General features: G+C 41.1%; 1 protein-coding gene across 1 annotated transcript in view; it reads right to left on the bottom strand.

Moving 5' to 3' along the window:
* ATRN (attractin) overlaps positions 1 to 23,939 on the bottom strand; it is a 262,010-nt gene that overhangs the window by 107,877 nt on the left and 130,194 nt on the right. The window contains 5 exon segments of the mRNA XM_038398370.2: positions 6,269 to 6,426; positions 6,813 to 6,891; positions 10,236 to 10,330; positions 11,947 to 11,999; positions 21,975 to 22,068. Of these exon segments, the coding sequence (XP_038254298.2) occupies positions 6,269 to 6,426; positions 6,813 to 6,891; positions 10,236 to 10,330; positions 11,947 to 11,999; positions 21,975 to 22,068 (479 nt within the window).

The following is a 23,939-nucleotide window of genomic DNA, read 5'->3' as shown; positions in this document are numbered from 1 at the left end:
AAAGCCAGATTTCAGCATTGGCAAGAATACAGCTATCTCTAGCACAAAAGAGCATTTATATGCTCCGAGTCCAGCTTAAAAAGGCAAGGAGAGGGGGTAGGACAGCCAGAAACACAAGGCAAATTTGAATCAAGGATCTTAGGAACAATATTTTTAAAAAAAATTAAGTAATATCGTTCAGTGTAGATTTCTACAGCTTTTTAAAAAAAGTTTTGTACTACACAGATTTGATCATGCAGAACACGACAAAGATGAGAATGAGCTAATACAACAGAACTTGTATACTAGGAATAATCATTATGCTATTCAAACTAGAAAACAAGAAGGCCAATCTGAGCAATACACATCATTAGATTTGAATAAAGAAAGATGACTAAAAACGTTTAAGTTGCAAAGAAATGCCATAGAACTACTCTGTCTTTGCTAACTTATCACACAAGCCACAATTTGAAATTATCACATTTTAAATGAATTCACCACAATTTAAGAACTGAAAACAGTAGTTTCAAAAGAAAATTAGCACATTTTAAGTATTTGCAGAAAGTTTAAAAATGTAACATGACCAATGTTATGTTAAAAATGTTGCTGCAATGACCAAAACTGCAGGAGGCAGCCTTCTAAAAAAAACAAAAAAACAAAAACATGCCCTAGACACTTTGCAAGATGGAGTCTGAACTAACAAATTAAGTCAAGCTACTTGTCCCAAAGGGCTTGCAAACTAAAGTCGATAGGACATACATCGTAAAACAATGAACAACAATTTAGGAAAGGGCATTGAGTGGAGAGATTACTAGAGAGGCGGAGGCAGGAAATATTCCTAAAAATTGTGGGATTTAAGATAAGAAGGAGGGAAGGGATAGGTTGTTTCACTTGAAAAAGAAAAAGAAAAAGGGAAAGGGAAGAAAAAGAAAAAGAAAAAGAAAATTCCGGTAATGTCTAAGAATTCCAATCAAGGAGCAGTTATTAGGCAGTCCCTTCCCAAAACAGTTCACAAGGTAGGAGAGGAAACACCACACTAGAAAGTAAGAAGCTGAGTGTGGAAAAATAAGGGAAACAATCAAGGAAAGGAGTGGGAGAAATATAAAATGCTAGTGAGTGGGTCGGAGAAAATAAGATGAGGGAAGATTACGCAGAGCCTTAAAGGCAAGGTTAAATCCCTCACTGCAGACCCTGGAGGACAATTATATTTTCTCATCCACATTTTTCAATTATCCTTTAAGAATTCTTCCCTGGACATCTTTTATACAAAAGCATTCTGTGAACTGCTATGCAAGAATTATGAGGAAGAGGAGGGAGCAACTGTTGGAGCGAGAGACACTAGTGTTTTCAACATCATGTATAAATCTAAGCTAGCTCAAGTTCATGAGAAAATAAACTAAATTGTGCAATATAAAGAATTACGGGAAAAGAATAATATAATTAAACTGTGAGAAACTAATTTTTTTTTTAAGTTATGGCAAAGGTCAGAATTTTCCCATGAGAAACAGGAGCATTTAAGAAATCTGCGCAGAACTAAGGCAAATATACTACTGCTGGTGAATGTGTGTCAAGGGAAAGCAAGGTAAATAATTCAGGGTAGTTTAGTAATTAGGCTCTGATAGAAGGTGGCAAAGTTGAGTTTTGTTATCAAAATAAAAAGTTCATTCAATTCTTGAAAAACACTGTCTACACAAAAAATTGCTTTGAACGTTTCTCAAGAACTCCTAGTACCTTTACAATTACATCTACTCAAAGCAATTCCCATCAATGCCTCACACGAAACTCAAAAGAACCAAAGTATATGGTGGTGTGGTGACAGGAAAAGAAAGTGTCACTGGAAGGGGAACAAGGTCAGGCACCATAGAACTCAGGTGATGAAAGAAACTCCACACACGACTTACGATTTCATCTTTGTATTAGCTAGAGAATGGGAATGAAAAGGAGTACAAGAGTTGGGTTTATACTTCACAGAGTGTGGTCACTATTACTCTAAGGGAAAAAAATTTCTTCCCTCTCCAGAGAACAAACGAGCAGGGCACAGAACACATGTTGGTTACTATTTAACAGCCTCAAGAATAATGGTTCTCCAGGCCCACCCCAAAAACACTCCTTTGCCTGCACCTCCAGATGCCAATTAATCAAGCACAATGGTTCTCAAAGTGTGGGCTGGGACCCCAAAATGGGTCACAACCCCTTTTTAATGGGGTCGCCAGGACAGGCATTAGACTTGCTGGGACCCAGGGCTGAAGGCCGAGCCCCATCACCCAAGGCCATGGGGCTCTGGCTTCAGCTTCAGGCCTGGGCGGTGGGGCACAGGCTACAGCTTTGGCCCCCCTGCCCAGGGCAGCGGAGCTCAAGCTTCGGCCCCCTTGGCCCCCTCCACAAGGGGCTTGGGCTTCATTCCCCCCTCCTGGGGTCATGTAGTAATATTTGTTGTCAGAAGGGGGTTGCTGTGCAATGAAATTTGAGAACCTCTTATTCTAGCTCAAGGCCATCACCATGTTTCATAGAATCATAGAACAGGAAGGGACTTAGAGAGGTCATCTAGTCCCGTCCCCTGCACTCAAGGCAGGACTAAGGATTATCTAGACCATCCCTGACAGGTATTTGTCCAACCTGCTCTTAAAAATCCTCAATGATGGAGATTCCACCACCTCCCTAGGCAATTTATTGCAGTGCTTAACCACCCTGACAGTCAGGAAGTTTTTCCTAATGTCCAACCTAAACCACCCTTGCTGCAATTTAAGTCCACTATTTCTTGTCCTATCCTCAGAGGTTAAGAAGAACAATTTTTTCCTGCTCCTCCTTATAACAACCTTTTATGAACTTGAAAACTATCATCATGTCCCCTCTCACTCTTCTCCTCTCCAGACTAAACAAACCCAATTTTCCCTCACAGGTCATGTTTTCTAGACCTTTAATCATTTTTGTTGCTCTTCTCTTAAATTTCTCTAATTTGTCCACATTTTTCCTGAAATGTGGCACCCAGAACTGGACACAATACTCCACCTGAGGCCTGATCAGTGCGGAAGAATTATTTCTCGTGTCTTGCTTACAATACTCCTGCTAATACATCTCAGAATGAGGTTTGCTTTTCTTGCAACAGTGTTACACTGTTGACTCATATTTTGGTTGTGATCCACTATGACTCCCAGATCCCTTACCGCTGTACTCCTTCCTAGGCTGTCATTTCCCATTTTGTATGTGTGCAACTGACTGTTCCTTCCTAAGTGGGGTACTTTACATTTGTCCTTATTGAATTTCATCTTATTTACTTCAGACCATTTCTCCAGTTTGTCCAGATCATTTTGAATTTTAATTCCATCCTCCAAATGTCTTGCAACCCCTCCCAGATTGGTATTGTCGGCAAACTTTACAAGTGTACTCTCTATGCCATTATCTAAATCACTGATGAAAGTATTGAACAGAACTAGACCCAGAACTGATCCCTGTGGGATCCCACTCATTATGCCCTTCCAGCATGACTGTGAACCACTGATAACTACTCTCTGGGAACAATTTTCAAACCAGTTATGCACCCACCTTATAGTAGCTTCATCTAGGTTGTATTTTCCTAGTTTGTTTATGAGAAGGTCATGTGAGACAGTATCAAAAGCCTTACTAAAGTCAAGATATACCACATCTACCCCTTCCCCCCATCCGCAAAGCTTGTTAACCTGTCAGAGAAAGCTATCAGGTTGGTTTGACAAGATTTGTTCTTGACAAATTGATGCTGATTGTTATTTATCACCTGATTATCTTCTACGTGTTTGCAAATTGATTGCTTAATTATTTGCTCCATTATCTTTCTGGGTACAGAAGTTAAAGCTGACTGGTCTGTAATTCCCCGGGTTGTCCTTATTTCCCATTTTTATAGATGGGCACTATATTTGCTATTTTCCAGTCTTCTGGAATGTCTCTCATCTTCCATGACTTTTCAAAGATAATCGCTAATGGCTCAGATATCGCCTCAGTCAGCTCCTTGAGTTTGTTACTGTGCTGTTGCAAACAACCAACCGTTGAGAGCATCTCCCTAACCACAGCAGCATGCCTATTGCCCTCAGCCAGTCTGGGGTTCTGAACTACAGCTTCTGGTTCTGGTGAATGAAACGCTGTTGCCTCACTTCCCTGGTCTGTCCACCCAACATGGAATATAGCCTTTTCAGATGACAATCATGCTCGCTAGGCAAAGAATAGAACTATGGATGTCATCAATAGTCTAAGCACAATCTGGGAAACATCTTGCAAAAACGCTTCATAATCTCAGCAACATTGTGCACTTTGATTACACCCCCTATGTAGGGCACTGTGTATTATCATCTCCAGCTAAATAGCCCCCACAGTGGGCTTAGCAACATGAAATGCATATATCCATCAGCAGGACTCATCTGAGGTTGCCAGTTTTCACAGAGTAATTACTACTCTAGTTAACGGCAAGTACACGTGGAAGAATTTATGCTTTTATGTCTGGACAAGTTCCCCAGAGATACAAAAACTGTATTCCTCATTCAGACATTCTATACCAACAGCACCTCATTCTAAGTCTCGATCACAACTCTGTTCCCACCGTTCACTGGAAGCATTCCTGGCCCAAAAATGGCACTTGGCTCAGTAGAAGTCCAGAGTCAGCTGACAGTTGACCTAGACCTGAATAAGGGAGTGGCTGGGTCTTCTCTTACTTATTTGCACTGTCAGCAGCTGCAATAAGGACTCCATGGACTGCAGTTCTTGCTCTCTGGTCACCCTCATGATCTCCTGGAGCTTACTCCACTACCATTTCTGAGCCTCTGCTGCCATTTGACTCTGCATGACAGGTATTTTTATCACAAGCAAGATTTGTCAAACCAAGAGCCAGCTCAGCTCCCCTGGGGTGTATACTGTTTTTGTAGTAAGAACACAGAATATCATTCCCAAAGTGGTTTGGGGTATTCACCCTGTCTCCCAGGCCAGGATATCCTTCTGGTTTCCACAACACCTTACAAGTTCTACACATCCCTATGCCATGAAGCTGTGACAGGGACAGGGAGTTTGGAATACGCAAAATGTTCTGGTACTGAAGCACCAGAAGTGAGTATTAAAGCTAGTTAGTGTGGGTGATGAACCTTCCTAGGGCCAAGTGGTACTATAAACACTTATCTGTAATATTTAACCTAGAAACTGTTAAAGATGCACCTCTCATTAACTGTACTGGTTCCATGCCAACAACATAAAATATTTTTTTTTAAAATCCTTATTTTTGCCACCAAAATTAGCAGGAACGATTCTGGTTCTCTGGGTATTCAATCTGTTGAGTAGGAGGTGCCATTTTTATTGTAGTTCTTCTGACTACAACCATACCTTGGGCAAAAAAGTCTCCCATTATCCCCATGTACAGTACCTGCTAAGGATTTCTAAAAAGAGTAGTCCAACAAACTATTAAAAAAAAAAAAAGAAAAAGTTTAAAAAGGTTTCACCTTGTCAGACTAGAAAAAACACAAAAAGAAAAAAACATTTTAAAGTAAAAAGAATGCAGATTCACTAGGTTAAAAATTGCAATTGTGGTGTCTATTGCAAAGTAGCCGAGAATATGATTTCAGAACTGAGCAAAAATATAAGCAAAGCGTCTGATCCAGTATGGCCATTCTTATGTTCTAATCCCCCTGCTGATGTAGGACTAATGTAATGAGGTGTATTTGTGCCACATGTGACCAGAACAGAAAGGAGTAAACAGAGGGCACTGAACCAAAGAATAGAACCAACCCACAGGCCCCATCATTCCTGGAGCAAAGCCTCCAGCTGTTTCTAGGCAAGAAAAAGAAATAAAAAGGAGGCAGCAGAACCTATAAAAGCTTCCTCTATTAGTTTCCACACCAACGGTCTCCGTTTTTTGACATTTGGTTACTTTTCCCTGAGAGTGAGAAACAATATGCTATATTTGTTATGAAAGCTAAAGACTGGGTTTTTTAATACATTTCTATGACAACACTGGACCATGCTCACTGCCCCCCTGAAATAATCAGAAGCCCAATTTCTTTGCTTCTGGGGCAGAAGATTTCCACCGGTACAGTTCCAGATCTGCACGAGACAGCGACAGTGCCAGAAGATTGGGGATGGAGGGGGGAGCATTTTGGAATTGCTTGCCAAAGGAAAGCTCTTTGTTCATCCTTTGTCTGGTGCTATGTTCCACGGTCTAAGGCTGTGGCTCAACTCAGACAATGCACAGCATATCACATTTACCGATGCTTTAGGGAAGGAAGAGATGACAAGTTGTGTTAATAGAGTATATCTATTAGTTATTAAGAGTTCTTACCTGTATTTTTATTGGCCAGGTGAAGTTGCTGACGTAAACAAAGAAAGTGATGTTGGGGTTGCTCCGGAAATCAAATTTCTCATTGGAGAAGCTGTCCTTGTATTCCTTTATGTTGGACCTTGAAACCACTGGAATCTCCTCCCCTGCCTGGGTGCCAGCTGTTTCAGCATTTAAAAAGTAGCAATAAAAGTTTGCTTTCAGTGCAGATCTTAACTGATTTTCAAAGGGGACCAATTATCCTTAGTTATAAAGTTATGGTTGTGACCGTAAAAGGAACTATTCAGCGGAAGACTGCAATTTTGAGTTGTATTTCATTAGTAGAATCAATGAACACACAAAATATTGCATTACAAAAAGTTAGATCAGCATTTCAACTGTCTCCAATGCACATTATCAAGATGTGAGAATTGGAAAACCGGAGAGGGGAAAACTAAAATTCCTTTCTTAATGTCATCTCTTTCCCACATCCCAATTTCTAAAATGTAACATATAGTGTTTAATTATTCCCATACAGTTGAGATTCTGGTTTACTTTTCTCTTTTACCTGCAAAACTCGTTGACCAAGTTATGTTGAGGTTGAAGTTTTTAGATGCGTTGATAAACATGTCCAGGTCTCTATTTTGCTGATTTAGAGAAAAAGAGAGAAGAAAACTGTTATTTTTAACAGATGTCATTCAATTAAAATTGTTCTGTTTTGAAAGCAACTCTCACTAAAAGTATCAGAACTAGAGTTATTTCACAGTATGTTGAATAGAATACTCATCTACATGTGAGAGCACTAACATCTAGCAAGACACATTTTAAAGATCCAGTGTATATAAAATAGAACATAGCTGTACATTTTCATTTGGATCTCCCCACAAAAGAAAAGTTTACTTCAATGTAATTCCAAACCATATTCATTTAGGGTTCTTTGCAGACTATCCTAAGAATGATTCTGGGGTCGCTGGCAGTAGCAGCATTCAAATATATTTTAACGCAAACACATTTAGATAATATTTGGTTTTAAATACTCTTCCTCTGCCCAATAAAATAATTAACTTTGTAACCTCACAAAATATCTACCCTGGTCTAGATTTCAAATCATGTTACCTATTGGTATTCCTCCCCACCTCCATCTTTGCTCTGACAATGGCCCTCCATATGTTCCTCTCACTCCAATATCTGTGCCTTCTTTTATAAAATATACAATAATATAAATTTTTATAATAGAATATAAATTTGTAGGCTCTTCTGTGATAACTGGGCCTACAATTTTTCCCTAACTCTGAGCGCAACTGTGAAAAGTGAGTGAAAGTTCACAAAATGTCACAATAACTCATAATAAATGTTGACGGGGAAAAAGTGCAAAAAAACTGAATTAGCCTAAACAAAAAAAGGCCTCCTAATATAACTCAAGGACAGTGTTAAGACCATGCCTGGTCAACAAGAAAAGTATGGGACTGGAAATTAATGAACCAAAATTGGTGTGTCAGAAATTAGGCCTAAATGGTGCACAGAATAATGAGGGGATGGGACTATTCTGTCCATCACTCCCCTTTTGGGGTCCTTAACAAAAAAGATGGGGGTGAGGGGAAATACAGACAGATGGCTGACTAGGGAAGAAGAAGGTGAAAACTTCATCATGACAGCTGCCAACCCCACCATCTCCTCGGACTCTTCATTTTCTGGATACTGAGAGATGTCCTGAGCAGATTGGGCCAAGGAAGAGTGACCCAGACGACATCACCATTGCCACCTCAACTGGCTCATGCTAATCCCAAATATCACCTGACATGTGAGGCTTTGTCTCACACACATCCTTCTCTTTTCCTTCCTTCCCCTGTTTCCCAAAAGGTTCTTTTCATTCCCACCATATTTCTTCTCTTTCCTAGCCCTCTCCTTTTTCCTTTTGTCCAGTTATTTGTCTTATTAGACAACAATGCATATTTTGAAACATTGCGGTAAGCCTGAGCCCGGAAAGGCAGCTAAAAGTAATGCCCTAAACATCCCGATGCTGGTACAAGTTTGTCAGGTCTCAGAGTCGCTGATAAGACCTTGTGCTGTGCTTGTATTTCTCCAGCAGTGAAGCAGCAAGTGAGAGAACACTAGAGACAGAAGTTGTATTTTCTATCTTTGTTGTTCTTTATTTTTCCCTTTTGTGTGCATTTAATTTGTTTTGTCTTTTAGGAAATGGGATCAGATTTCAACAACAGTAACAATAGCTCCTACCCATTATAAGTAACTTTTTCTCTTTTCCCCAAAAAGGATAGTTAACATCCGTAGTACCATCTAGGAGACTTTCAGACAAGTGGACATGTTTTTAAAGACTCTCTCTGGCAAAAGGGAGAGGGAAGAAGGATAGTTGTGAGAATGAAACTTATTAATGCTTTCCTTTTTAAATGCTTTTTAATGGTTTTTTCCTTATTTTCTGTATTCCAAATAAGGAATTCAAACGATTCTTAACAGTGTTTGCCATGTACTAGGCAGGCTGGGGTCTCTGTATACCAAACCCCAAACCCTTTTTAACACTGGTTAATGCTGGACAGCAATAGCACCATGTTAATGTCTTTGACTCTTTGGGCCCATATATTCCATCTAATTAAATACAACAGAGCCCTTGTTTGGCTTGACACCCCGGTCATGGAGTGCAGGTCCCATAGGGCCTCATTACACTGCTGGGTGCCAAGGGGAGGTTGTCCTGGCCACCGAAGCCATGGTTTCCCCATTGTTAGCCTTAAGGCTGTGGTTGTTGATCCTGTGGGAGAATGCAGGGCTCTCTCATAGAGCCAAGAGGCTCCTTAAGAGCAGCCAACAAGGAACTGTAAGCTGCATTCCAAGGAGAAGTCTCTGCTCAAGAGTGTGTTTGGAGAAGTTCATGTACTCAGCTGGATTGAGCAGACAGACATTAGTACTGCTTTGACTTTTCCCATCCCCAGCATCTTTTGGTAGGAATGATGTGAGCACTGAAAAAAACGGGAAGTGGTTTTGTCTGCACCGAAGGAGTCCGTGTCATTCACCGTACCAAGAAGCCTCCTGTTTGTACTGCAATAGCACCACAGACCACAAAGATGGATCAAGGACCCGTTGTATTAGGCACTGTACAACCAGCTCAGTGCTGGTAGCCTCTGAGCTACGTTCTGATGTTCTTGGAGTCTGATTTAAGAAATGGAGTACTGTTGCTTTTTCCTGTCTCCCCACCCATCAGTTCCAAGGATGAAACTGACAGCATTAACTCACTGCAGTGTTTGGACCAACAGGACTTTTTCCTGCCCGACAGGATCTGAGGCATTTTGGGATTCTGAATTCAGCTGGTTATTAAACACAGAATGAGCCCTGGTGTTAACTGACTAAGAGTTATTCTGGCTAACCCATGGGATTTGTCCCTGCAGAATGACTGGAGGCTGACCTCTCTCTGAGCTCTTGAGGTGAAAGAAGCAAAGAAAAGTGACCTTCACTGATGCACAGGAGTCACCATGAATGTGGAGCTGCATCTGAAGTTAGATACCTTACATGACTGCTCTATATTTCCATTCCAAAAGGAGATGCCTTTTGCACCAGGAAAAAAAGCAAAATAAACAACAGAATGAACTGTGCCATGGCATAATTCTACACTGACTAACTATATTAGATTAAAAGAAAGTGAAGAAAGTAGACACAATAAGATACAAGACTAAACGCAAGCAACAACAGAAAGCTAGAGGGGTTTGACTACATATTCCAGCAGTACAAAGCAAGTGAACTGCAGGTTTAGGCTGCGGTTCCTTATGCCCCGCTTTGGCCACAAACATTCGGTGCTGCAAGGAAGCAAGATGTAGCTACACAGATTGAGGACGTTCTGGCTAGGACGTGGACTATGCATATGCACCAAGACTGTAGTTCTGTTCAAAGAACTGTATGAGCCACTCTCTTCAGGGCAAGGAGAAGACAGATTTTTGAAACAAAGCATGAAATGTAGGGGTATAAAAAGGGAAGAGACCATACTCACCTCTTCAGGTGTTGCTACAAAATTGATTGCAGTATAGTAGCGATCATCCTCTTGGGAAAGGCTGAAGGTGAACTGATAGTCAATAAGAAGAGTATCTGTAAAGAATACAAGCAAAAAAAAAATGTGAAAAAAATGCCTTGAAATAAAACAAGCTTCTGGAAAGCAAGGCAGGTAACTGATTTCTAATTTAGATTAAGCAAACAGCTTATTGCAACAAGAGAGAGTTACTGCACAGCTATAATCTGCCCCCAACAGAAAGTTGAATTTGGGAGAGAATAATCAACATTTTAGACACCTCACTATACCAAGCTTGGAGGGTATTACATCCTACTCTATTAAAGTTAAGCCAACTTTTTTTTGGGGGGGGGGGGGGGGGAGAAGAGAAGCGGGGAAAGGTTTACATTTTTCAAGCAGGACATCTGATAAAAGCCTCCATCCTAAGAGAACTTGATAGAAGGGAAATGTGGTTGACTACATAATTTAACCACATATTGCTTAGTTCTTGTAGTTTCACCAAGTCTAAAGTACCTATCAAAACTGTTTATCAATGTTATGGGAGTTTAAGGAAGACCAAACATTTTCGAATGGCAGAATACAATGTTCCCATTAGAACAGTGTGAGGAAAAACATTAACCCACCTAGCAAAACTGGTAAACCACCACATTTTCACTGCATTTGGGAAAAATCAAAGGCCAGGCAAATACAACAGAATTGCTATTATGGCTAATAAAACAAGGCCTTTTTCAAAAAGTGGGTTGGGGCTTCATGACCCACCGATAGCTTATCTTGTTCTCTCTCTTTTTTCCTCCCCTCCCCTCCCATGAAAGAAGCCTAATCCAGTCCTCTCCAGTCTCTGCTGAGCTCAAAGGAGTGCACAAAGGAACTAAATATTTAATGAAGTATTTGTAGCTAACATGACAATTGACAGCACTGACAATAACTTTTTTAAAGATCATCATGTTCCCAGTCTTCTGGGTTTCAAAATTACTATCAAGAAGCCTGCCCTACACTGTGCTGTTTCTCCTTTCCCATGTGGTTGGCATAAGCAACATTGTTGTGTTTGATAACTGCATATCTTTAAAATGTTTTTAGCATTTAAAACCTATCAATGCTGCTCCTCGACTGCCCAAGCAGGATTTAGCACACTTCTAATTTCCACTCCTCCTTAGAAATCCTGTCTGAACCCTTCATTGCTATTTAATTTAAGATATTTTTTCATCTAATGTCTTTCTAAAAGTGTTGATCTCAAATATTTAAGACTGGTAAAATAAGATAAAACTAGGATAATCTGAATTTTCGTAGTGTAAAGACCGTATTTCCTAACCCAGGGGTTCTCAAACTTCATTGCACTGCGACCCCTTTCTGACAACAAGAATTATTACACGACCCTTTGGGGGGAACCAAGACTGAGCCCACCCAAGCTCTGCCACTGCCGGTGGGGACGGGGTGTGAAGCCAAAGCCAGAGGCTCAGGCTTCAGCCCTAGGTGGTGGGGTTTGGGCTTTAGCTTTGGCCCCAGGCCTCAGCAAGTCTAATGTCAGCCCTGGCAACCCCATTAGAACAGGGTCCTGACCCACAGTTTGAGAACCACTGTCCTAACCCATCTGCACTTAAAACAGATGTGCTAAGTAAAATAGATGTAACTTATTTGCTCCTATATATCAAATAAGACATTTAACTATTTTCAGGCAAAGAAAAGCAGCTGTACTTACAATAACATGTTCCTTTAAGTGGATTTCCTTGGTATCGATTTTCTACCTCACACCTAAAAAGAATATATTTTTTAAAATCAATATTGGTTTTCAGTCTGATTTTCTCCCTTTTTTTGGCTTGAATCTCTATCCATTTAAAAACAATTACAGAACACAGCTTGAGCTCAGAAAATAACTGTATACAATTAAAAACAAAAAGGTGCAAGTCTGAAGCTGTAATGAGTTATTGAAGAAACCATGGAAACTTGGAAGACCCAAGCAAGCAAGTAGAAAGCAACGAAACTGAAGTATGAAAATTACAGGAAGGAGAGGTTACTTACCTTGTGCACTAATGGGAGTTCTTCAAGATGTGTCCTCCTGCAGGTGCTTCACTTTAAGTGCGCACGTGCCCCTGTGCCTCTGACCAGAGATTTTTGGTAGCAGTGCCCGTTCTGCCCACACATGCACCTTGCACATCCTCATGTCCTGTACCAAGGTTTCACATGGCGGAGCAGGCAAACTGCTCTCAGTTCTTCCTCTATCGCAAAGCCCACACAGGCAGCTCCTAAGCAGAGGGGAAAAGGGTGGGTAGTGGAGCACCCACAGGGGGATGCACCTTGAAGAATTCCAGTTACTACACAACATGAGTAACTCCTCCATCTTCGAATAGAATCCCTGTGGGCACTCCACTTTAGGTGGCTCCCTATCAGTAACCCTTTGAGAAGTTGAAAGTTTTGGAGCAGAGCATTACCAAAGAGACAACTGCATTGCCTATTGCTGCATCTGATCTGGCAGAGTAAATAGGGCACAGTTGTCAGAAAACATGTACATCAAGGATCATGTTGCAGCCCTGCAAATTTAAGCAATCAGAACATCTCTGAGTAGAGATGCAGACAGTGATCTAGTAGAGTGTGCACTCACTCTTAGGAGAGGCGTAACCGCAGCAAAACCATAGCAGGCAATAATATATCCAGAAGATACATGTAGAAAGTTTCTGAGTAAAGATAGGTGCTCCATTAAACTTCTCTGCAACGGAAGTGAAGTCTGGGAGTCTTCCTGAATGGCCTAGTCCTGTCCAAGTGAGAAGCCAATGCTCTTTTAACAGCTAACGTATGAAATGAAGACTCTTGTGTAAACTGATGCAACTTAGGGGAAAAAACAGAAGATGAATAGTTTGGTTGATATTAACTCCAGAGGAGTAAGAACTTTGAATGGGGTCGTAGAGATAACTTCTCCTTGGAGAACAAAGTAAAGGATGGGTCTGCAATTAGCGCCCCCATTTCCTCATCCCTTTGAGCAGAAATGATGGCCACCAAGACGACAGATATAAAAATGAGCACATAGCTGCATAGACAGATATAAAAGTGAGCACATAGCTGCTTCCTGAGATGGTTAAGAACCAGGTTTAAAACCCAAAGCAGTGTAGGGGCTCTTATCTGTGGGAAAAGATTGATAAATACTTTTACAAATCTCACTGTGGTTGGATGAGTGAATAATAAGAAACCTTCTCCTGACACATGGAAAGCTGTTATTGCTGTTAAATGAACCTTGATGGAATTCCAGGAAAGGCCTGAATTTTTCAATTCCAACAGGTAGTCCAAGATTGAGAAAAGAGAGACCGGACAGAAAACAGATGACATTGGTTACACCAAAGGCTATAAATTCTCCACTTCTGAAGGTAAGTATGTCTATTAGATTTCTGCTATTCAACAGTATCTTTGTACTTCTGATGAGCATAAGGTCTCTGAAGAACCAAGATTGGGATGAAAGGTCTGACTCTCATCCTGAAACAATACTGGAGGTTTTATCTGTAGCCTCCACAGAGGCAAGAGGTGAGTCTGAGGAGGTTCAGAAACCAAACGTATATTGGCCAAGTTTGATGCAAACAAAATGACTTTGGCTTGGTCCTCTGTGTTCTTGATAAGGATCTTTAAGAGGAATGGAGTTGAGTATTTGCATAGAGAAGACCCTTTGTCCATATAATGAGGAAAGCGTCTCCTAGAGATTGGGGATTGAGACTCCCTCTGGAACAGAATTTCCTGCACTTTGTTTTGACTGCTGTCGCAAAAAAATTAATCTCTGGAAATCCCCAAGTCAGGAGTATTTTATTGAGCACTCAAGAGTCCAACTCCTATTCGTAATTTAAGGACAAATGTCTGCTCAGATCATCCGCCATGGTGTTTTGTATATCTGGGAGGTAAGAAGCCCAGATAAGTATCTGGCTATGAAACAGTTCCAGAGTTTTACAGCTTTGAGGTGTAGTGAGAGGAACACACTCTGCCCGGACGATTGATTTAATACATGCATGCTATGTTGTCTGTCATGATCTTGATGGACTTGCTTTTGAGCAGGGGAAGGAAGTGGAGGAAAGCATTTTTGACCACCCTTAATTCCAAGGGATGTGTAAGCAGTGTTCCTGTTGTGACCATTTTCCAGGGCCTATGTGAGGACCCAAATGTGCTCCCCATTCCAAGAGGGAAAAGTCCGATGTTAATATGACTGTAGGAGGGATTCTGGTTGAACAGAATTCCTACATTAACTTTGGATAGATTCCACCAACAGATGAGTGACTGTAGGACCTGATTGCATACAGGTACTTGCTTGTTGCGACTGTGTTTGCTGGGTGTATGAACAATCCGGAGCTACCCTTGGAGACATCAAAGATGCAACCTGGCATTTTGTGCCACAAAACCACAAGCTGCCACGTGTCCCAGCAGTTGCAGACATGTCCTTGCTGGAACCTGAGGGCTGAGCAACACTGTTTGTATAAGGTTATTTAGAACAAGGAACCTGTCGAGAGGGAGATAAACTCTGCCATTATAGAATCCAGAAGTGGCTTATAAAGATAATTCATTCTGTAAGGGTCAAGACTGATTCTGAGATTTATCTGCAGGCATAAACTTTGGAATGGTGAAGCTGTTGTTTGAACTGCACCTCCTGATATGACCGACCCTTGAGGAGCCTTCCATCAAGGTAGGGAAAGACAGAGGTAGGCAGCACCTTGTTTTTTCAGAATACCCTTGGGGTGGATGACAGGCTGAAGAGTAGCCTGGTACTGTTTTACATTTTACATTACAGTACTGGTAATGACTGTGACTGAACGTGGGATTCATCAGTCTCGCAAAAGTGGTAGGCATTTTTTAGATCAAAGGTCGCAAATCTGTCTCCTAATTCCAGGTACAGAATTACAGCCGCTAGGGACACCATCTTGAATTGAAAAAGTCTGACATGCTAGTTCAATTGTCTGAGATCTGGTATCAGTCTCCAAGCCCTGTTTTTCTTGTGTTTCAGAAAATATTTTGAATAGAACCCCTTTCCCCTGTGTTGAAGTGAGACTGTCTCCAGGCTCCTAGTTTTAGGAGTGATGACACCTCCTGTGTCAGCAATTGCTTGTGAAAGGAGACCCTGAAAACGGACAGGGAAGGGGGTTACAAGGGAGGAACTGAGGTAAACCGGGTAGTGTAACCCGAAGTAATGGCTTCCAATACCCATTTGTCCGACATTATAGACTTGCATGCTTGAGGAAATAGAGACAGGCATTGTCCAAATTGAGGAACCGGAGTTGTGTTATGCAGATGATAAAACCTGGTCATTGGTTGGTCTGGATTCTCATCCAAACAATCAAAACTGGCATTTGGACGATACTGAAGGCTGGGATGAAGCAGCTGAGGTATCTAAAGGTTTTTTCTTTGAAAACCATGACCTCTTAGCTGGTAGTTTAGGTGTCCTATGGAAGGCTGAAAATAAAGCAGGGCAGGACCTTTGAGCTAACTGAGACCTGCTAAACTTCATAGAATCATAGAATCATAGAATATCAGGGTTGGAAGGGACCCCAGAAGGTCATCTAGTCCAACCCCCTGCTCAAAGCAGGACCAAGTCCCAGTTAAATCATCCCAGCCAGGGCTTTGTCAAGCCTGACCTTAAAAACCTCTAAGGAAGGAGATTCTACCACCTCCCTAGGTAACGCATTCCAGTGTTTCACCACCCTCTTAGTGAAAAAGTTTTTCCTAATATCCAATCTAAACCTCCCCCATTGCAACTTGAGACCATTACTCCTCGTTCTGTCATCTGCTACCATTGAGAACAGTCTAGAGCCATCCTCTTTGAAACCCCCTTTCAGGTAGTTGAAAGCAGCTATCAAATCCCCCCTCATTCTTCTCTTCTGCAGACTAAACAATCCCAGCTCCCTCAGCCTCTCCTCATAAGTCATGTGCTCTAGACCCCTAATCATTTTCGTTGCCCTTCGTTGTACTCTTTCCAATTTATCCACATCCTTCCTGTAGTGTGGGGCCCAAAACTGGACACAGTACTCCAGATGAGGCCTCACCAGTGTCGAATAGAGGGGAACGATCACGTCCCTCGATCTGCTCGCTATGCCCCTACTTATACATCCCAAAATGCCATTGGCCTTCTTGGCAACAAGGGCACACTGCTGACTCATATCCAGCTTCTCGTCCACTGTCACCCCTAGGTCCTTTTCCGCAGAACTGCTGCCGAGCCATTCGGTCCCTAGTCTGTAGCGGTGCATTGGATTCTTCCATCCTAAGTGCAGGACCCTGCACTTATCCTTATTGAACCTCATTAGATTTCTTTTGGCCCAATCCTCCAATTTGTCTAGGTCCTTCTGTATCCTATCCCTCCCCTCCAGCGTATCTACCACTCCTCCCAGTTTAGTATCATCCGCAAATTTGCTGAGAGTGCAATCCACACCATCCTCCAGATCATTTATGAAGATATTGAACAAAACGGGCCCCAGGACCGACCCCTGGGGCACTCCACTTGACACCGGCTGCCAACTAGACATGGAGCCATTGATCACTACCCGTTGAGCCCGACAATCTAGCCAGCTTTCTACCCACCTTATAGTGCATTCATCCAGCCCATACTTCCTTAACTTGCTGACAAGAATGCTGTGGGAGACCGTGTCAAAAGCTTTGCTAAAGTCAAGAAACAATACATCCACTGCTTTCCCTTCATCCACAGAACCAGTAATCTCATCATAAAAGGCGATTAGATTAGTCAGGCATGACCTTCCCTTGGTGAATCCATGCTGACTGTTCCTGATCACTTTCCTCTCCTCTAAGTGCTTCAGGATTGATTCTTTGAGGACCTGCTCCATGATTTTTCCAGGGACTGAGGTGAGGCTGACCGGCCTGTAGTTCCCAGGATCCTCCTTCTTCCCTTTTTTAAAGATGGGCACTACATTAGCCTTTTTCCAGTCATCCGGGACTTCCCCCGTTCGCCACGAGTTTTCAAAGATAATGGCCAAGGGCTCTGCAATCACAGCCGCCAATTCCTTCAGCACTCTCGGATGCAATTCGTCCGGCCCCATGGACTTGTGCACGTCCAGCTTTTCTAAATAGTCCCTAACCACCTCTATCTCTACAGAGGGCTGGCCATCTCTTCCCCATTTTGTGTTGCCCAGCACAGCAGTCTGGGAGCTGACCTTGTTAGTGAAAACAGAGGCAAAAAAAGCATTGAGTACATTAGCTTTTTTCCACATCCTCTGTCACTAGCTTGCCTCCCTCATTCAGTAAGGGGCCCACACTTTCCTTGGCTTTCTTCTTGTTGCCAACATACCTGAAGAAACCCTTCTTGTTACTCTTGACATCTCTTGCTAGCTGCAGCTCCAGGTGCGATTTGGCCCTCCGGATATCTTTCCTACATGCCCGAGCAATATTTTTATACTCTTCCCTGGTCATATGTCCAACCTTCCACTTCTTGTAAGCTTCTTTTTTATGTTTAAGATCCGCTAGGATTTCACCATTAAGCCAAGCTGGTCGCCTGCCATATTTACTATTCTTTCGACTCATCGGGATGGTTTGTCCCTGTAACCTCAACAGGGATTCCTTGAAATACAGCCAGCACTCCTGGACTCCCTTCCCTTTCATGTTAGTCCCCCAGGGGATCCTGGCCATCTGTTCCCTGAGGGAGTCAAAGTCTGCTTTCCTGAAGTCCAGGGTCCGTATCCTGCTTAATTTGCTTAATTAAATTACTTCCTTAATTTGCATGTGTGTATATCCCAAAGACTTAAGTATTGCCCTAGAGTCCTTTAGGGAATGAAGCAAATGGTCCATGGAATCTGCAAAAAGCTTCTGGCCATCGAAAGGTTAATCTTCCACAATCAATTTTCCTTCACGCAGAAAACTGGACAACTGAAGCCAGGAAGGTCACCTCATCACTAAATGTAGTGGAAATAGACCTGGCTGCCGTCTCTGCCACATCATGTGAAGACCACAGTGAAGTTTTTGCCAAAAGCTGATTCTCCTTTGTTACGGAGCTGAGCTGTTCTTGATGTTCCTGTGCTAAAAGATAAATAAAAGGTCTCCTCACGCTAAGAATAGGGAGGAGGGATGCACTGTACCAGGGAACGAGGTCTTCCATGTTGCCTTAGGGACTTAGGTGAGATTGCTGAAAACTTCCGGTGATACATTGCCCATGGCTTCCAGGAAGGCCAATGAGGGAGACCATAAGGCATGGGGGGAAGAATTTAATGCTGGTCATCCCAAAAGTTGAATGGCAGTAGTCTGGTGTCCTGCCTCTGCACAGGGAGTAACATCTCCTGGAATAAATTGGAGATTCTTGAAGTGAAAGCTCTGAGTTTGAGTCAGAATGCTCTTCTACCTTGTATCAGAGGTGACAACCACTCCTCATGGATAGTCAAAGATGGAGAAGAGATAAGTCTCCCAGAAACATGAGCAGTTGGTGAACCAGCCAACCTCATTACTGAGAGGTATCCAGAGGTTGCAAGGAGCGGAGACTCAGGCTTATTCGGTACCAAAATGTTTTTCAGGTACTGGAATTCCTGTGGTACTGGCACAACAGAACTCAGTATCAGCACCGATGGTGTTGCAGAGGTCATCATGCGAGGCACTAATGACAATACCAAAGGAGTTGAGGATTCCATTGAAGCTGGTCTCCTGGTAGTGGAAGTCTTTGGTACCAATCTCTTTACCGCTGAGGTATGGGACTTAGTTGAAGTCTTAACATGCTTCATGGTACCTGAAGTACTCAGACCCTCACTAGCATTCCTCTGAGGGCCTGAAGTCTCTGGTGACTGGATCTGCATTGATGAGGAACTCTGTTTTGCTCCTCTTATCTCCTTTCTTAAGCTTGGAGTGCGAAGCTCTCAGTATTGGCAGTGTGATTATCAGCATCTCTGTCAAGGAGAGGGTTGGAGATCTGAGTTTTAATTCCATGTTCCCCTTGGAAGTTCTGTGACGGTGATCTCAATGACAATGGAGCACTGACAGATGTGGAGGGTCCCTGCACAGGGAGGGGCTCAGTGCCCCAACCCAAAGCTGGTTTTAAGGATTGCTCCAACATTAATTGTCTCTACTTAATTTCCCTGTTTTTGCAGGATTTTCCCTCAAAAGAAAGCATATTTTACACTTTTTGGGAACACGAGAGTCTCCCAAGCAACAAATGCAGTGGAAGTGCCTGTCACAAACAAGGATTGCTTCTCAACAACAGGAGCACCTTTCAAATACCAGGGAGCCCAGCATCCACAAAAGAAGAAGAAGAAAAACACAGACGATGACGACGACGAAGGGAATAAATGTTCCAAGTATAAGATACTAAACCTAAAACTAATAAGAACTGACTATAAAGCATAAACCCTAATAAAAGGGGGAAATAGGCATACAGCAAACAGGTGCACGCTATACCTCCGTCTCTGATGGAAGGCGGCTGACAAGGAACCAAGGGCGGTTTGCCCATGCAGCCCTATATAGCCCCAGTACAGGACAAGAGGATGTGTCAGGTGCATATGCAGACAGAACAGGCACTGCAAGCAAAAATCTCCGATCAAAGGTGCAGGGGCACATGCACACAAAGTGAAACATACACAAGAACACTACTCAAAGAAGAAATAACCTCTGCTTGAAATTAGTTTAATAGTTCTTCGCACATGTACCCCATTAAGCAACTCCAGCCAAATAAAGAATAGTCTTCATTTCTGCCATACTAGGGCCTAATCCTGTTAACCTTTACTCATGTGAGTAATCCTTCAAAAATAAACTTTGCATTGACATTTTCTAAACATTGCAATGGAAACGTTTCTATTAGGTTGTGTTTTCATATTTAATCGTATTTATTATATTATTATTTATTCACTACCTCGAAAGATACCAGAACAAATTATTAAATAATCAATGTGTAAGCACCCAGAGGATAACAGGGTTGCAAGGAATAGTCAGCCTGGGTTTCTCAAGAACAAATCATGCCAAACCAACCTAATTTCCTTTTTGATAGGCTCCTGGCACAATGGATAAGGAGGAAACAGCAGACGATTTTTTTTAGTTAGTAAGTTCTTTTTACACAGTCTCACATGACATTCTCAAACAAACTACAGACATGGTCTAGATGGAATTATTAAAAGGTGGGTGTACAATTGGTTAAAAGACTATACCCAAAAGTATAGGACTGTCAAATTAGGGGGATGTATCTAGTGGGATTCACAGGGGTCTGTCCTGGGTCAAGTACTAGTCAATATTTTTATTAATGACTTGGATAATGGAGCAGAGAGTATGCTTATAAAACTTGCTGATGACACCAACGTAGCACTCTGAAGGACAGGATTAGAATTCAAAACAAGCATGATACAATGAAGAACTGGTCTGCAATCCACAAGATGAAATTGAATAAAGACATGTGCAAAGTAATTCACTTAGGAAGTAAATATCAAATGCATAACTACAAAATGAGGAATAACTGGCCAGGTGGTAGTACAGAAGAAAAGGATCTGGGGGCTGTAGGGGATCGCAAATTAAATACAAGTCAACAATGTGATACAGTTGCAGAAAGGACTAATATCATCCTGGAGTGCATTAACAAGAGTGCAGTGTGTAAGACATGGGAGGTAACTGTCCCACTCTACTTGGCACTGGTGAGGCCTCAGATGGAGTACTGACCACTTCTGGGCACCACATTTCAAGAAAAAGGGGGAGGGGAGAATGGAGAACGTTTATAGAAGAGCTACAAAAAATAATAAAAAGGTTTTAAAAAACTGACCTATGAGGAAAGGTTAAAAAAATTAGACATGTTTAGTCTTGAAAAAAGACAACTGAGCAGGGACCTGATAACAGCTTTCAAGTAAGTTTTCAAGTGCTGGTATGAAAAGACGACAGTGATCAATTATTCTCCATGTCCACTAAAGGAAGGACAAGAAGTAATAACCTTAATCTGCAGCAAGGGTCATTTAGGTTGGATATTTGGACAAACTTTCAAACTATAAGGATAGTTAAACTCCAGAATAGGCTTCCAAGGGAGGCTGTGGAATCTCCATCACTGGAGGTTTTTAAGAACAGGTTGGACAACCACCTGTCAGGGATGGTGTAGGTTTAGTTCGTCATGTGTCAGTGCAGGGGGCTGGACTTGATGATCTCTCAAGGCCCCTTCCAGCCCCATATTTCTATGATTACAGTAGTGCTTAAGAATGGGGGGTCCCATTGTGCTAAGCACTGTACAAACACAACAGCAGACAATCTCTGCTCCATAAAGCTTAAAATCTAAACAGATAAGACAGATGTAGGAGTAGGGTTGTATAAAAACTTTTTCTACACTTATACTTTGTGACTGTTTATACCGCTTTGTTCTCCTTTAAAACAGAGTTTGTTCAAATCTCTTTCAAAACTTACCTCAGATTTATCTATATTTCCTATATATTGACTTTCCACCCCTGTAGGAACTGCTTAAACAGAGTGCCCTAAAAATGACAGTTCACATCTATTAAAAAAAAAAAAAAAATAGGGATACGTGCAGCGGTATATAAATTCTGAAGAAAAAAAAAAACTTACTTTTCATCTTTTAAAATCTGTATAAAATGTTCTCTCTCAGTTGATAAACTCTTAATATAGTAATCTTGAGAAAACCATTTTGCTCACTATCACAATATAAAAACTACTGCTGGTTTCATTGATGGTGAAGTTAGTTAAATGTCAGCACTGGGAAATGTTTAATGCCATACTAAATACATACATTTTTCATTCTTTAGAATTAATTAATGTACAGCCTTGTATAGCAAATATTTATAAGAAATGGCAACTCACAGTTGACACTCATCTCCTTTAATTCCTTTGGTAGTACAGAAACACTTTCCTGTATTTGTATTACAGATAGAGGCATGACCATTACACTTACAAGCTGTAAAGAAGATAAAAAAGTAGTTTTGAGTAAAACAGTATGGACAGATTTTTTTATAGTGATTAAAACATTTAGGCAGAGAACTGAGATGTGTTAAAGGTGAACTACAAACCAAAAATGTACTTGAGCCCATTTGCTTGTTTATGATGCTTAAAGACTTCAATATCAGATTTTTGGTTTGTTTTAATGTTTTTTGGGGGTGGGGTTAACATTAAAAGTATCACCATATACAGAAATCACTGGGTGAAGTTCTCTGGTCTCTGTTATGCAAGAAGTCAGACTAGGTGATCAAAATGGTCCCCTCTGACCTTAAAATAAATAAATATATACATATATATGAATCCTCATCTACCCGATTTCTGCTGGATGACACTTGGAAGAACTGGTGTACTAATGTGATGATATCACAAGGGAATGAAAATTCAAAAAGGGAGGAATACCAAAAAACAACATTAATACCTATTTTACTCAAACTCCTGACAAACATTTCGGAGAAAACCTCTGTGTGAATAATTCAACACTTCTACCTCTTCTTTTGGGAGCTGAAGGTTTCTCCAGGAAAAACAAAGACTTGATATTCCTAGTATTTCCGATGTTAAACAAGCAGAAAAAACTCTGACATCTTTATTCATAAAGGAGTAATAAAGGTACAAGAATTTTTTTCTTTGCAGTTAATTTAATATAATTCAAAGGTTCATAGATTCCAAGGCTAGAAGGGAACATTGTGATCATCTAGTCTGACCTCCTATATAACACAAGCCAGGGAACTTCCCCAAAAATAATTCTTAGGGCATATCTTTCAGAGAAACGTCCTGATAGAGAATCCACCCTGGCCCCTTGTAGGTTGTTCCATTGCTTAATTACCCTCCCTGTTAAAAATGTATTCCTTATTTCCCATCTGAATTTGTTTAGCTTTAACTTTCACCCACTGGCTCATGTTATATCTTTCTCTGCTAGATTGAAGAGTCCATTAGTAAATATTTGTTCCACATGTAGATATTTACAGATTGTAATCAAGTCACCTCTTTACCTTCTCTTTGTTAAAATAAACAGATTAAGCTCCTTGAGTCTATCACTATAAAGTATCTTTTCTTTAATCATTTAATCATTCTCAGGGTTCTTCATTGAGCTCTCACCAATTTATCAACATCCTTTTGGATGTTAGATGAAAATTAGATGAAAGGCTATCAAAGTTCCTTTCAAATGGTGCCTAGATTCCTTTTGTGAGCTGTCCAGCCAAAGGACTGAAAGGCAGGCTCATGCCCTGTATCTTCGCAAGGGATGTGTGTGAAAGGGTAACATATATGGCTTCTGAAGAAGTACTGAAGTAGACACTTCCAGGAGTATAAAAGCAGATTCTTCAGCCTCCTGCTGTAAATTATTGACCTTATCAGGGAGGATTGATTTAAATTAGAACAATTTACATCACTGATTTTAATCATGATTTAAATAAGCAAGCAGAAAACCTTGATTTTAAATCACTGATTTTAATTGTGTTTTGCATTTGTACTTTTTAGTTATTTTTCAAAGGTTGATTCTCTTTAATTCAATAAAACAAGCTTAAATGTGCTGGATACGTTCGAAAAAAATATCAAAGTTTACCAAAACATATTTTGTATTTAAAAATAACTGATTTATTAAATCAAAGAAGCATTATTTGTAATCAGTAAACTGAACTGATTATTTCTGGTCACCCTGTCCTTCAAGATTTCAGAAGTAGATCTCCTCCTCTCACATCTGTCCATAGTTGGAAAGAGGATTTAAAAAACTTACCTGCTTTTTCAACTCCCAATTCGTTTCTTAACTTTGAATGAACTAATTATTAAACTGAACTAGCTGAATAAACTGAAAAGAAAATGTTCTCTCTGCAT

This window comes from Dermochelys coriacea, chromosome 4 (genome assembly GCF_009764565.3).
Source record: "Dermochelys coriacea isolate rDerCor1 chromosome 4, rDerCor1.pri.v4, whole genome shotgun sequence".
NCBI classification, from domain to species: Eukaryota; Metazoa; Chordata; order Testudines; family Dermochelyidae; genus Dermochelys; species Dermochelys coriacea.
The sequence above is the reverse complement of the archived record's forward strand: the minus strand, read 5'-3'. Positions and strand labels throughout refer to the sequence as shown.